Source organism: Phyllopteryx taeniolatus, chromosome 20 (genome assembly GCF_024500385.1).
Source record: "Phyllopteryx taeniolatus isolate TA_2022b chromosome 20, UOR_Ptae_1.2, whole genome shotgun sequence".
NCBI classification, from domain to species: domain Eukaryota; kingdom Metazoa; phylum Chordata; class Actinopteri; order Syngnathiformes; family Syngnathidae; genus Phyllopteryx; species Phyllopteryx taeniolatus.
This window is the reverse complement of record NC_084521.1, coordinates 9,272,451-9,289,095: the sequence shown is the minus strand read 5'-3', so window position 1 is coordinate 9,289,095 and position 16,645 is coordinate 9,272,451. Positions and strand designations below refer to the sequence as shown.

Below are 16,645 nucleotides of genomic sequence, written 5' to 3'. Positions count from 1 at the left end.
GCCAGTCGCAGAGCGCATACTGTGTAGACAAACTCACATTCACGCCTATGGAAAATTTTGTCTTCAATTAAAATAAAATGCATGTTTTTGGAATGTTGGAGGATGCCAAAGTACACGAAGAGAACCACCATAAGAAGGCCATACCCGAGATTTGAACTCCATACTTCAGAACTGTAGCAAACATCCTAACCACTAGTGCTCATCTGAGATCCTAAATACTAAAATTCTTACTCATCAGACAAGTGTAAATGCAAACCATTATTGATAGTGAAACTATCCTAGTTAACCTTAGATGAGATGACTGGCTGGAATCAATGTAATCATGTTCCACTACACTTCTAGCACAGGTTTGAAGATGTACAGTGATGCCTGATTGTCCAGATAATTTTCTCACAATTCAGAATAGACCTCAGGGGCGATTGAGGAGAAAACATTTTGTAGCAATTTGATTCAAGATTCAGTAATGGATGACCTTGTTTACTGTGCACATACACCAAAGGCTCAGCTCACTCAGATGAGTAACATTAGCTGAGCATTGCTGAATATGACCATGCAAGTTTTTTTTAAACCTCTTAACCCACCTCCAATGTACAGACTTGTGTGCAGGAGTGCCCCTGTTGCTCTGTAGAAGCACATCAATCATGCAGCCTGGACCTTTCAACAAGATGCACGCACGAGACAGTAAAACATACACACGCCTTTGGAGTTTATTAAAAGCGTTATCACTGATCTGTCTGCAACAGCTGCGCACGGGAGTGCATAAACACAAACTACATATTGGATATAAACATATGTCTTCAGTCACACTCATGCTATAGAGTAGCAAAAATGTGGCTTAGATGTCCATGTCAAATAACACACACACATGGACAAGAGTGTCTATATTTCCCTTTCCTCTGGACCTCTGCACATCAGAGTTGAACAGGAAGGCCAATGTTTCGTTCATGCGCTATCCAGTGGAATTCCCCATAAAGTACAAATCTCTATCACATGCATTGAGAAAAAAAAACATTATTTGACGCATTTCATTCAGCCTCCATACTAAACAACTTCAACCTTCGTTTGATTACACTCAGATCGCAACATCTCCTGGTGCTTGTCATCAGTGTGTGAGTGAGCGGTTGTTTTCCCATCACACTATATATTCCATTGTGAGACTGAGCAAATGAGGTGACGGTGTAAAATCACTTTGAATACCTTGAAAGTAGAAACGCATTATATAGTACAATTCAAGCTCATTTACCATCTGCTTGTCCTTGCAAACTCCAGCTCTCCTCACAAAGGGTAAAACTTTCACTGGTTGCTCTAGGAATGCGTGTTAGGAAATGTGTCAAGAAGCTTTAACAAGAACCAGAATGTGATTGGTCAGTATCATTGCTGTTGCTGCTGAGGTTGGGATACAGGCTGTCCTTGTGTGCCCTTAAACCACAACTAGGTGGTTAGTGTTTTGTAATAGTGGGTACTGCAGCCAATAGTTTTTTTGGTCATATTTTTTACTTGAGATGGCACATTACTTGGTACACTCCACATGTTTAAAAAAAATAAATAATAAAAAATAAAAAAATAAAAACATCTGGATGTTCCCTGAGTTGTTACGCTATTGATGACATCACATGAAAATCCAGCCCAATGATTGCACTGTGCTATGTGTCCTGGAACCACCCTGTTGGCTGTTGTATATTGGAAAATATTAGACAGTGGCCTTCATCTTTTGACGTTTGGGACTAGAAACTTGCATCAAGCGAATACTGGAAAGAAAACACAACTCTGTATATATGACCTTAATATAATAATTGAAACTTTAATTACACTTACCCGTCTATTACATTTTTCTTTGGAGTCTGGTTGACTAGCATGTATTCTCTTTTGGAGCCCAAAATCAACAGTTCATTTTTATACATACACAATACACAAAGGAGGAGCTTTTAACTGAAATGGAAAAAGATGCTGTTTTGGTTGATTGCTTGGCCCTTTTTTTTTAAAACAAAAGCATTATCTTTTCCATCAAAACCCTATTGAGGACAAGCGCTATAGAAAATGGATGGATGTATCAACTGTGTCCTTATTTTTACTTTATTTTACTTTAACATACTGTAAGTGATGTGGTATAACACAGTCCTGACCAACTGTAAGCCCATTATCGTAGATGGCACTTGGGCAGTGAGAGATCTGCGACTTATCGATTTGCCCCGCCCGGACTGTCAATACACCCGATGAATTCCGACATGGTGGACTAATGGTCTCCTGGGCCGGTGGCTGCCAGCGTACACACACAACACACACACACACACACACACAATCCCAACACTTCGGGGTGTAATGAACAAAACAATCCATTAATACATCAATACATGACAACCTGAGTTTACCTGCTGCCTCAGCCATTTCACATCTGACCAATGCGTTGGCCTATCAGGGCAACATATGTTACTCCAGCTTGTAAGTTTTCCTTTGTTTGGGCTGATGTTGCATATCACAATAAACCAATAAAACCAAGAAAGTGCAATGAGGTGGTGCTGGTTTGAAAGGGGGGGGGGGGGGGATCGGTGGGGCTCTATTGCGGTCTAGCATACAGTATACATTCACTCTCTTCTCGCCTGGTTTAACAAGATTTATTCCTGTAACTGTCCAACAGACAAGTCGTCTGCAGTACACACTCATGGTCATTTAACAGCAGGGTAATGGTGTGTATGGTGCTGCTTGACTGCTCCTCAGCTCTAGTCGCCCTGGAGAAGGGTGTTAGGGAACATGGGGGCTGGAGGAGGGTGAGGGGGGGGGGGGTTAACCCTCCCTGATCACATGGGGAAAGACCACTTTGTAAGAGAGAGGATAGAATGAGGTGACAAAAGACCTTTTGTGGATGCAAGTTTACAGCATTAACCTCTCTCTCCCCCAGCATCACATGAAGGACAAAAAACTACTGTGACAACTTAGGAGTAGCCTGAGGCCACGTGTTTGATTATGCGGATTGTGTGTGTGTCTGTGTGAGGTTGTGTGTGTGTCAGGGGGTGTCCAGGATGTTTGCCCCCGGGAGTCTTGTGACTGAGCTGACATTCTGAGAAATGGGGAGTGTGGTCAGCTGTTGTCAAAATTCACAAAGGAGAAGATTTGCTCTGGAAGGGAAGAGCTCTCGCTGCACTTTTTGTACATTAGTGTCAGAATTAACAGAAGCCAAGCTGGGTTGTCAACATGCATCTGGACCTCCGCTTCATGAGAGGAGAAATAAGTGATGACATTTATAATTGTAAAAATAACTAATGAATTATAAGGGCAAACAGTCATTTCTGTGCATTCACCTGTCCACTAGTGGGAATTGGAGTGTGTACCAATGTGTTGTGTGTGTGTGCGGTGCTTGCCTTGTTGCCTATGGCCTGTCCTCCCAATGAGACATGTGTCAGCCAGAGCCACAGCATCAACACCTGACCTTTAATAGAAGCAGGCAAGTGGAAAATGTATGTGTAGCAATGTTTATTAATGTTTTTTCACCTTCAGTCTTCTGTCATGTACCTTTGATGCGTGCTTTCATTTTATTAATAAGCACTTAGATTTATTCTTTCTAAAGTTCCATTTATTTCAACCCATTTAGGATCTCTTTTTCCAATCAGTCTCATCTGTGTTCTCTCCATCTTTACTCGTCGTCGTCTCGCTCTGACATTTTGTGACACTCCCTCCCTGGGGCAGCCATCACTTCAGATGAACATCGGGTTTGACAGGCCAGCTTTGTCTTTTTAAGCCATTAGCACTTCCTCTCCTCCCACCTTGCCATCATCCCCCACCCGTTTACATTTTATGCCCTCCTTTTTGTTAGGGTGAGCACATCTTTCACTTCTGAACTGACATTTTTTTGGGACGCTTCTAAGGTGGAACCCAATCCGTTTTGGGACGCTGGCCTCTGATTTTAAATTAATTCTTACAGGGAGTGAAGGCAATAGAAGTAATCGATTCCAGGTTCTAATTTACACCATCATAAAACCTTAACTGTCAAGGAATTTTACATTTTAAAATGATCTGGTGTTGTACAAGAGTAAAAATAATTTATAATTATTAGCACTTATACACAATACACTAATTTAACTGTGATGAAGTATGTGTTGCAAAATATATATATATGCAATGTAGTGCTTGATTAACTGAGACCTTACATGGTATATTCAAACTTCTGAAGATTTTTGTGGTTTAAGAGCTTTATTTTTCCTTGAAATGTTTTGTCTAATTCTAAATTGTACAATCTCGGGTGCATTCATCTTTCAAGTTAGAATGCTAATCTACGTTAAAAAACCACAGTCTACGCGAGGCCAGAGTTGACATTGCTGATGGCGACATTTAGTCTCTAGTTTGAGTTTATTGATAGCCATGTCGAATGTGGTTTACTTACAGGTAAGCAAGATTTAATGAGATTTTCCAGTTGGAGAGTTATTTGGCACTGTTACCTCCCTCCCCCTTAGACCCGTGTAATTCTCCTTGCTTTGCACTCCCCCACAGTAAACTGTCAGGCCTAATACAGGAAGGAATGTCCAGTCACCTGCTCCTAAAATGCAACAGCCCTGTGCTACACTAACCTAATATAGACCTGCACCACACAAGCAGGTTGGATAACGCTGTTATTGCTCATTGCGTATATTTAAACACACACCTCATCACACCCCAGCCCAGCTGTAAGGCCCGATCTAACACTGTGGAAATGAAAATTACAATGGGTAAATGCAAAGCACTGACTTGATTCTAAAAGTCAAATGAAAGAAAACATTTTATGACGCTAAACCAGGTGAATTTTCAGTATGTTTGTGTTTTGCCTTTGACACATTAGGAGAGGCGGCACGGTGGCCGACTGGTTAGAGCGTCAGCCTCACAGTTCTGAGGTGCGGGGTTCAATCCCTGTCCCCGCCTGTGTGGAGTTTGCATGTTCTCCCCGTGCCTGCGTGGGTTTTCTCCGGGCACTCCGGTTTCCTCCCACATCCCAAAAACATGCAATAATTGGAGACTCTAAATTGCCCGTAGGCATGACTGTGAGTGTGAACGGTTGTTTGTTTCTATGTGCCCTGCGATTGGCTGGCAACCAGTTCAGGGTGTACCCCGCCTCCTGCCCGATGACAGCTGGGATAGGCTCCAGCACGCCCGCGACCCTAGTGAGGAGAAGCGGCTCAGAAAATGGATGGATGGACATTAGGAGAGAAAGCTATTGGAACAACATTATCATAATTGGGGCATTGAGTCAGGAATTGATCCCACACAACCTGCACAAGTCAGCCATACTACCCAAGTCAAGAAATATTCTTGTCTGACAATACGGGAGAGACCATCTTCCTGTGCTGATGACAAAGGATAGAATTATCACATACAGTATATTGAAGCTTGACAGTGCAGGATGAATGTCTGTTACCCATCACATCACTGAAAGTCCATCTGGCAAAATCATACAGCCCTTCCACGCTCTTAACAGTGTGTGCCAACTGGACAAGCACCCCAAAAACCAGAAGCAGAGGAAGCCGTCCACATGTTCTGTGTGATTTCTATCAAGAAAATGAGGACCAGCTGAAGACCGATCTAAAGGTGTTCCATTCCAACTTTCCCTTGAAAAGCCTGCAAGAAATTCTCGCCACAGTGAAGGAAAACACTGGCCAGCTTATCTTTCCAACATTTGCGAAGATGGCAAGAATCTATGCAACACTGCCAGTGACAACAGCTTCAGTGGAAATATTTTAAAAACTGAACATTGTAAAGAACAGGCTCAGGCTCATGGGGAAGAAAGACTGAGTCCATCTCCTGCTTGCCATTCAGCAAGACATAAGTGAGGCCATAAAAATCTTCCAAGAGATGGCACCAAGGATGTCAATCTCGATCCTGCACCCTTCATTTCCCTTGTAAATAGCTGTATTTTACAAAATATATTGGATGATTTATTTTTAGCCCAACGATTGTGTGATGACTAGTCCAGGATGTCAGATGGGTTAGGCTCCAGCAGACCCATGACCCGAGTGAGGATAAGCGGTGTAGAAGATGGATGGCTATATTATATTTATTCAGAGCAGCGTTTTGACAAATGCAGAATATTTTTATGATTATTTGTTGCCTGTTATTCATTTATTCATTCAATCCCACATTCCAAAATCATGCATGTTAAGGCTGTCACGACTCGGCCGAACCCGACTGGACTGTCGCGCAGTGTGCTGGGTTTGGCAACTGAGTAGCCCCTTAGTGGCCCATTCAATTTTAAATCACAGTTGCATGATGTAGCAACTAGCCAATCAAAAACGCACATAAACCTCTACTTATGCTAAAAATGCATTTATGTGTTTTAAGCAAGCGAGAGACAGAACAGCCGCCTCGCCACCCCCAAGCCATATAAAAACAGTATATCAATAGTGTTTTACAACAATATGTAACTATATTTCTAATGCGTCTATGGATGAAATAGCGAAGCTTCTGGCCAAAATGTACACACGCAGTACTGTAGCACACTGGGTACATTCAAATGAAAGGGTGCAAGCGAGACCCATCAAATATCCACACACTTGCTTTTATTCTCGCCGACGTCCTCTCGAGCAACCCGCTAATTCCTTAACTATTAGTCTATCTTTTTATGGTTTATTACCGTAATTTCTCATATATAATGCGCACCCATGTATAATACGCACCCCCAAAGTTGAACTCAAAATTCTGGAAAACCCTTCTACTTATGTATAATGCATTTTTACAATGCATGATTTTGCTTCTACCCATGTGATCAAAACATGAAGTATTATCTGTATTTTGTTAGTTTTTTCAAATAATTATTCTGACACACTTTATTTGAACACAATTTGATATTTACTTGCTCTTATTTTGAAATTCACAGCCCTACTTTTATTTAGTAAATGAGAAAACACACAGTTGTGCTCATGTTTGATTACCCAGGCAGAATTTGTAAGATGGGTACAATTCTTTAAAGAAAACATGAAGGGCCAGGCGAAACATTTAATTTTATTTTAATGGGATTCTAATGGGATTCAAATTAAACTCAAGCATTTCAGAAAAGCATTATCATCAACAAAACCATAAAGAAATTAATGATGGTTTTTGTTCAGTCATCAGTCATCAGTCGTATTTAAAAAAAAAAAAAAACAATTTCACAAATTCTGCCAGGGTATGTAAACTTATGAGCACAACAGTACATCTTATGCAGTCATACGTACCCCTATCATATTGGAATGAAAGTGTAGGCTACACCTTTTTCATAACCTCTAGGTGGCGGTGGTACATTGGAATGAAAGTGTACAGCTTTTTCATAAACTCTAGGTGGCGGTATACATTTATGAAATGTGAAAGTTTTTTTTTTTTCCCATTACCCCCTATACCTATGTATAATGCGCACTGTTGACATTTTGGGCAGGATGCGCATTATACATGAGAAATTACGGTAAATGTGATAAAGGGTTTGTACAGCATCAAACACCTATACAGGCTCACTGTTCAGGACATACATATATCTAGACGCTCAATATGCAGGGGTGAGTCGGCAACTGTCATCATTTTTGTGATGATCTGGTCCAATCGGGTTCAACCGCATTGCGCGGTGTGCTCCAGGCCCAAGATTAACTGAAGACTAAATTGTCCTTAGGTGTAAGTGTGTGTGAATGACAATCTGAAACAAAAATATAAAATAAAGTTAAATATATCCTACTGTGTTATTTCTTTAGTCTATTTTCTGAATAATTTTGGTGATGGGTGCCATTTGTTTTTGGATTGAGCATCTGCTCCCACGCTTGACTAAATGATCTTCACATGCTCAGTATCTGCCAACCAAATCATATAGCTGTCATTTGTGCTGAGAATAAAATAAAGTATGTTATGTAATGGATGCAAGTGGCTATTTAAACAGTCTGGATACCTTTAGGCAATGACTCTAATAATATCTTTACAGGGCGTCCACTCAAAATGTCAACCTGAGACAAAATTCAAAAAGGAGAAGGGCACCACTATACTACTCTGAAGCTTTCATAGTACATTAGACTACAGCTGCAGCCTGAATGGAGTTTGACAGCAGAGTTGACAGGGACATTTAATTTTCCCCAGGGCACTCAAATGAGGTTTGATGGAGACAAGCTCAAACTCAGATGAGCTTGTGGTTGATTTTCTGCCTGGAAATATAAAAGGTGATTTAAAACACTAACAGCAGTTTTACATCATTATACTTTCCAACTTTACTGTTCATATTTTGGTATCAGGTTTTATGAATTTAAGAGTCCTCATCTTTTCTACATCCCAACCACCTTGTAAGCAACTTTTTTTTTTTTTTTTTTAAATCACATGCCTTTACCGTGAATAGCCAGGTTAGCTTAGTGGTTGCACATTCTGACACCACCGATAACAGCAGCAGGCCTCTCCACCAAGAGTGGCTGAGTTATAAGTAGGAGGTAGCATAGGGTTTAGGTGTTTGCTTTGGCCACTTGTAATGACCTCTGTTTTTTAAACGTTCTACAAGAACAAACGGTAAGTGTCACTTAAGTGTTGCCATTATTATTATTACCATGGATGGTGCGGTCTCATTTCCAACATAAATATGGTCGTCATATTGCTACCTTCGAGGCCAAGCAGGTCTTTAGAGTATCTGTAAGTGAAACCTATTGAAGGAGGCACAGTGCAACAGAATTTGTTTTTGTTTGTCACTGTGCTCATTATCTTGATATAACAATAACATCTACATAGGAGTCATTTAACTACACTATTAATACCAATTACTTTGGGGACATAAGCAAAGTACATAGAGAATAGCAAGGAAACCTCCCATCCATCCATCCATTTTCTGAGCCGCTTCTCCTCACTAGGGTCGCGGGCGTGCTGGAGCCTATCCCAGCTGTCATCGGGCAGGAGGCGGGGTACACCCTGAACTGGTTGCCAGCCAATCGCAGGGCACATAGAAACTAACAACCATTCGCACTCACAGTCATGCCTACGGGCAATTTAGAGTCTCCAATTAATGCATGTTTTTGGGATGTGGGAGGAAACCGGAGTGCCCGGAGAAAACCCACGCAGGCACGGGGAGAACATGCAAACTCCACACAGGCGGGGACGGGGATTGAACCCCGCACCTCAGAACTGTGAGGCTGACGCTCTAACCAGTCGGCCACCGTGCCGCCAAGGAAACCTATTAAAATAAAAAAAGGCATCCCAATATGCAACGTAAACAAAGGGAACGGCAAAGGGTATGGCTTTTCCTAACAAACGCAGACTTCCCAGTGTCATCATCACGCAGATTAAGAGAACAATAGCTTCCATTAACATTAGTCTTGTCATGGAAAGTACTCTTCAGACAACAGATGAACGACCCACGGAGGCCAATTAACTACTGTGCTAAAACCTTGATCTGTGTCATTATAAAGACAAGAGCACTTGTCTTAACTCATTAAACCAAGAGCACAGCTTAATAGGTTGTTGAACAGTCTTAGGCAAAGTAGCCAAGCCATTTAAATAAGATGCCAAAACACACCAATGGGAGACAGAGTATATCTTCCAACTGTAACATGTTTGTATTCTAAATTTCTACACAGACATTCAGAAAAGGGTCTTTCTTCATTCACTTGTGTTAATTCAGATCTGTACTAGTGCCTCAGTTAATCAATTAAACTTAAATGTACAATAGGTTAACTTGCAATGTTACAAGAATAAAGTCTTAAAAAAATAAAAATAAAAAAAGCCATACGGCGAGAATAAACTGCAATATCGAGGTTTATGCACAGGGTACCGTTACTTAATTTTTTCCAAATTTGAGGTTTACACAAGATTCATGATTTGATTTCATGCATAGAATATTCATTTAAGGCATTAGTCTTGTAATACTTAACCTTTTCAGGTAAAAAAAACCAAACAAGCACTTAATGTTCATAACATTATGACATTTCTTTTCAGTGTGGCACTAATATTCCCTCATAGAAAAGAAAGTAATGCATTGTAAATCTCATAAGATTGCCATTTGCCTTGTCTGATGAGACTTTACAAGCGCAAAGGGTAATTGGCATGGTTTCAGTCAGAAGGAAGTTATGTGTGGGGTTGTGAAGGGCTGCTGTTATTTTTTCACAGCTACATATGTCGCTGCTACTTGAAATACATATTGTCAGAATCAAATGAGCCAGCAAATTGGAGGTGCTCTCAGAAAAGGCAAAGCATCAAAAGTCTCCCAATTCTTTGACTTTGTTATCGACTCTTGAGTTGACCTTCCTGACTCTGTTGAAGGAAGGCTGTTATTTTAACAAAATCAGTGGCATTTACCTCGGCGCCTCACCTTGAGACGGAATACTTGAGGTTTTGAATGGCACTGCTTTGTTTTACTTTGGTTTGTGCCGTTTTTTTGTTTTTTTTTGTCGTGGTTAGCTTCCCTGAGAAAATAGCATTGCCGAGCTCCAAGGGCAGACTCTGTGACGTCAAGATCTGTACTCTTAAGGAATGTCTGTGGTAGTTGCACCGCGACCTGCCTGCTGGCCCCGAGTGAGCCCCTAGAGTTTGACAAGTTGCCCGCCTCAGAGGGATCCAGTACTTAAAGAACACAGGAACTTGAAGGACAGACCAATAGTTGATTCTCATGATGATGAAAATACATGCCATTTAGAATTAGCAGCAAAGAAAACCCATCATTTGGTGTTCCTAGGAGCTGAAATGTGTCACGGTGCTGCACACAAGACATACCATTTCAGATGTTGATGTTTGAAGACTATACGTTTTCCCTGAGTTTTGGGTTCTTTTGCCTCTAGTCACTATTACTATTCATCAATCAGACCTGTCCTTAATCACATCAATGTATATGATTTGCGTTTTCTGATTTGAAACATCTTCTGAATGCACTTAATTGTACGTATATATCATATCGGCATGTGTCTTAACCTATCCGCCTCACATCTCTGAGGTTTGGGATTTGAGTCCAGGCTCCATCCAGCCTTTGTGTGTGGAGTTTGCATGTTCTCACCCTAGTACTCAGGCTTTCTCCCACATTCCAAAATAATGCAAGTTAAGTTCCTTGAAGACAAAAATAATCCTTAGGTGTGAATGTGGGCCTGAATACTTATTTGTCTATACAGTATGTGCACTGAAATTGGCTGGCAAACAATCCCTGTCTCTTGCCCAACATCAGGAATATGCTCCAGCTCACCAGCGACCCTAATAAGGATAAGCTGTATTGAAAATTGATGCATGGATGGCATAATACCACACTTCAGAAAAAGTTTGTTTCTGGAAAAATGTTAAAAAACAAACATCCACAGTCATGTTCTCTGTTTTTATAGACTTCAGTTTTCAGCATTTAAACTACATTGCCATATTGTCATACAAACAAAAGTGTGCTTTTGTCTGCTTGCCATTAATAAAAGTCCTGTCTGAAAAGTGTCAATCATGGTGATCTCATGGTTGTGGGAACAATCGAACTTGGCATCAGTTCAGTTCATTTACCTGATAAAGACAACATTACAAGCTACACTACTAATCTGCGGAATCCTTAAGCATAATATGTCAGAAAAACAAATGGATGCATTTGAAACTAGGATGCCTGATCCTGCAATTGGGATATCCGTAGTCAAGTCATGTTTGGTTGAAGTTATTTAGCTTGCATTGATTGTGGCACATTAGTATAATCAATCAATGCTTCAGTGAAGGAGTAATGTGTGATCTACGGCCACAGGTCACGGACTACACTTTCAGACTATTATTTTCGCTGGTGTTTTAGCGAGGGTTGTAAAGGTTCGGAACATTTTCATGGGAAGTTAAGCTGGGGAATTTTAGAAATATTCCACATTGGTAAACTTTCTGTGGGAATTACTGTATGGGAATTCATGGAAATTAATGGGAGTTGAGAGTTATTTAATGGAATAGTATCACATCCATCCATCCAGTTTCTGTACCGCTTTATCCTCACAAAGGTCGGGGGCGTGCTGAAGCCTATCCCAGCTATCTTCGGGCAAGAGGCGGGGTACACCCTGAACTGGTCGCCAGCAAATCGCAGGGCACATATAAACAAACAACCATTCGTGCACACATTTACACCTTTTTAGATTCTACAATCAACCTACCATAAATGTTTTGGGGATGTGGGAGGACACCGGAGTGCCTGGAGAAGAAAACCCACGCAGGCACGGTAGAACATGCAAACTCCACACAGGTAGGCCCGGGGATTTGAACCCCGGTCCTCAGAACTGTGAGGCAAATGTGCTAACCAGTCATCCACCGTTCTGCCACTAGTATCACATTCAAGCATAAATGTAAACATTTAGTTTTGTCGTAAATAGACATCCTGTGCAAACATCTGTTTTGCCAAATGCGTAAGGTTGCTCATAGACCAGATTCCTATGGAACCTTTCCAACTTTGAAAATTCCCAGAATTTTATAAGACTACTTCCAACACAACCTAAGTTGAAGCAGTCTATGCATCACCTCTTCCACCTACCAGTGAGTTCTCTCTTGCATGCGTAGGAGTGGTCCTCCTGTTGTATGTTAGCATGCTAGCGCTAATGAAGGCAGCTGTCCAAACGCTCAGCCGGTCGGCCAGAAGGGTCTACAGCCTTTGTTGGTGCTAGGTGTTACATTGGCTGTCGGAACACACTTGTTGTGAGACCGACAACCATTTGGTACAGGAAGATTACACCCTCCACCACGCGGAGACACCTAACACTATCCACCGATCCTTTACTCTTCCCCTAACCCACTTGCGTGTTTCTTCATTCCACTTTGTGTAATCCTGCTGCTTTTGCCACCTCCCATCTACGTATTGATTTGCTCTCCACAGCCTCACAGTTGATCATTTTCTCTTGACACTGCTGGAGGGGAGAGTGTTGCTTTGTAATCGTTCGTGTTCCTGAGTGTTGTGCTCTTAAACAGCCGTTAGAAATAAAGTACTGGTATTTTCTGTTCCAGCATAGAAATGCCATCCGCCTTTTAGGCAGCTTAATATTGCATCAGTCACATTTAGGCAGAGAGGGAAGAAGGCATTGATATGAATCCATAAATTTAAAACCATGAATTTGTATTTACTACCTGCTGCAAGGAGGTTTTGTCTACATTGCTAACCAGGGGACACTGTACTCCCTCTTTTTTTATGTAAATGTATATTTATTGGAAATGCAGTTGGGCAGAACAAACGGCGGATGAGGGGCGTCAATTAGATTTTTGCCATTCGCGGCAGGGGTCGGGGTCACTATCCAATGGACAATGTTTTATGCTGGGTCCCTTTCGTGACGCAACACTTAACATTTACAGTACAGCTTGGTACTGGCACGAGAAATACACTGGCTTGTGACCTTTAGTGGAGAGTTTCTCGGCCACATCAGGAAAAAAAAAATTAGCACTTGAACCACATAGTATATAGTCTTAATGAAAAGATCCAGGCATACAGTATGTAGGTGGTGTTTATCGTTGAAGTAATCCAAAGTAAGATTGTTCAGTCAGCGCTCCGCTGAGTGTGTTGGAAAGTCCCCCCGCTAGTTAGTTGTAAATGGATTCTGTTGGATCTTTTGGCTTTCTTTGGAAAAAACACAGAGGAGCCAAAGCTGGACCCCCCCCCCCCCCCCCAGCTGACTGGCTGAATGAGTAAAGGTTCTTGGGATTGCGTCATGGTAACACAAAGCAGATAATAGTGTAAAGTAGAAAAGAGATTGAGGGATGACAAAGCTCTCCTGATGAACCTCACTCCCTTCTTGCGACTGCAGCACAGCGTGATGACTATGAAAATACCACCGCTTCTTCACGCTCCTCCTCCTCACACACCTTTCATCTCAACACCCGCTAGACACCTTCAACCTCCTTGCCTCCCCCTCACTGCACCCTGCGTGATTCACTTTTGCACCCCCACCACTTGCGATGACCTACATGATGCAAAGAAACCTCCCTGAAACCTCATTGACAGAGGACGGTGGTATTCCCAGATAAACCTCCTACTGACATTGGAAGGCTCTCCAGAGAAGAAGTGGGCGAGTGCAGGAAACCAAATGTTCAGGTGGTGCATACTCGCCAAGTGAATCCAGATGGTGTGTGTGTGTGTGTGTGTGTGTGTGTGTGTGTGTGTGTGTCAGAGAGTGATAAAGTAGCTTGGCCAGATACTTTTGAGTGTAGCGCTGACTGAGCCACACTCACTAGAGAATTGGTTCGACCTGTTGAGTAGGCCGCTTAGAGGAACACAGGGATGTGAGATGGGCGGAGGAGTGGATGGAAGTTACAAAGGTGACGGACAAAATAAAAAGTAGACAGGAACACATGCTTGCCAGTCAGGTGAATACACTCCAGCTAAAACCCCCTTTTCTGTGGGGGGGGGGGGTGTCCGTGTCTGTTTCATTCAGCTCATAACGCCACCAACAAGGTCACGTCAACTCCCACACAACACACGCACAGCACTTCAGACTGCAAACTAATGAAGTCACACTCACGCACAAACGCAAACACACTACACACTTGTTGTGTGAGTGTGAAGCCATCATGCAGCCTGTTGTTCCAAAGCTCTGTACTCAATTACAGTTTACTTCTTCAAGAGTTTAGAATATTTTACTTTATAGCTCCAAATTCTGTACATTTCAATTAGTTCTGAGATGCTCGTCAAGCTCACATTTATTGGGATTTTGAAAGTACTGCACAGTGTTATCTTAACTTTTGACTGTCTCACCTTAATATAGCAGTCACTTGTTCGATTTGTTTGCTTTGTATAGGTAGCCAAAATGTAAGTTACAAGCTTCAGATACATCACAGTGCTCGAGTAAAGTAGGGGGAAAAAAAGGAGAGGTAGCTGATGGACTGTTAGCCATTTACCGAACGGAAAAAAACACAATTACAAAATGAAAGCACTCACAAGGAGCAGATGCACTGAATTAATCGCATTGTAAGGCCAGCCTGAGCTGAAAGTCAGAGCTCCTGATGTCAATCACTAGGCCACGCCCCTTAAAGGCACATCAACACACTAATGTCATAGTCTGTGTTCTGACTTTCAGCGTAATTGAACTTAATAAAACCAGTTTATTTCTTTACATTCCATTTCATCATGTTTTTATATTTACATTTTACAATACAGTGCTATTTCTTCCTTGAAAAGCAAGAAACAAAAATGTTTTCAGATTTTTGGGGGCAGAAACATTAACGGCATTTCATTTTACTGATTGTATACACAAGTAAATTGAGTTATGAGTTTCATCATGGAAGTTAGGTCAAGAATTTCCCGATTAGAAAAATGGAAACATCATTATTAATATGTCACCATCATAGTACAACAAAACACCAACAAAACAATGCAAAAATAGTCATCCATTGTTAATGGTAAAATAAAAACAATTGACTAAAGAAGTTGGACTACTAATAGTTTAATCTATAATAATAGGAATTGTAATTCCATCAGAAATATGATTTTTGAGAAATGTTGAAGAATGCCGGCAAATGCGTCAATCCATGTAAATGTGCTCCCTAGGGGCTATGAGTAGCATAGGGGATGATGACATCAGAGCAGTCCAAATGGACGTTTAGTAAATCCAGCAGCCTGGTTAGATGTGTAATGTGCGCTATATTAGATGCAATGGCCCCATTAAAGTTTTTATTTACATTAGCATACATTTTCCTGTGGGGAAACAGTTGAATATTTCACATCGACTCACTTTTGACAAATTGTTCTTTGATAGTTATTGAGAAATGGTGACGCTATTGTGCATTAATAACACTATTCACACGTTAAAAGTCAGCCATTGCCTCGGAAATTGGTATTTTCAGTTGAATACCTCCTCCTCTGTCCCTCCGTGAGCCATTTGTTTGAGTAGTTTGGACATTTAATATTGTCACTTTTGGCCTTTCAAACTGCTCATAGGGTACAGGAGCACTGAACCAAGGACCACTACATTTAAAATCGACAAAAATGCTGATTATGTTTCACCTGTTTATCTCTTTAAAAAAAACAATTATAATAGAGAAATCCTGCAATCTAGTCAGACTTCTTGTCTTCTTCCACCCGTTTAGTGACCAACTACAATAATGTGGTGGAAGCTGGCACAGACTCAGATGATGAGGACAAGTTGCACATCGTGGAGGAGGAAGCCAGCCTGGCTGACGGGGCGGACTGCGACAGCACCCTACCAGACGACGAGCACCCCAGGGAGCATTGGGATGGAGGTGAGACCAGCTGCATGCTTGTGGGCCGCATTATCACACGATCCTACCCACCATCCTCAGTGTGTAACATGTTCTACTTCACTCCGCTGACGAAAACATTTTGATGCTGCATCTCATTTCACCATTCTTATAGTGATTCTCAAAGCTCCCGCTTGTGGGACAGAAAGAAATCACTGCCCAAGTACAGTTTAGTTGTATTTCACTTAAGTTGAATACAACAGCATGCAATCTTAAAGAACTGTTTTGTTATTAAACATTTATAGTGGATATAGCCTACACACCCTTCTTGAACTACATATCTTCAAACATTATGTATTTAGAAACAAATCAATTTTCAGGGTCTTTAAGAGAATTGGAAAATAAATATTTTTCTCCATATGAGAGCATTTCTTCATTTACTGGTGTCTTTGTGCAACAGTGCAAGGAAACAGGTACTACAGGCAGTTGGTTAGACAGGAAGCGCAATATTAAACAAAGACAATGCCAACAGAGGAGAGACCTTCAACTACACAAAAAAGCCTCGCGAGCAAAGAACCACTGGAGAGGTTTA

At 41.4% G+C, this 16,645-nt stretch overlaps 1 protein-coding gene across 2 annotated transcripts in view; it reads left to right on the top strand.

Moving 5' to 3' along the window:
- zeb1b (zinc finger E-box binding homeobox 1b) overlaps positions 1 to 16,645 on the top strand; it is a 59,813-nt gene that overhangs the window by 24,019 nt on the left and 19,149 nt on the right. The window contains exons 1-2 of one of the 2 annotated variants that reach the window (XM_061758112.1): positions 13,604 to 13,951; positions 15,943 to 16,095. Coding sequence is in view for 1 of the 2 variants with exons in the window: in XM_061758111.1 (XP_061614095.1) it covers positions 15,943 to 16,095 (153 nt within the window). In the remaining variant the exon portion in view is untranslated. Of the gene's footprint in view, positions 1 to 13,603; positions 13,952 to 15,942; positions 16,096 to 16,645 lie in introns of those variants that run through there. The other variant, XM_061758111.1, reaches the window with a different exon arrangement.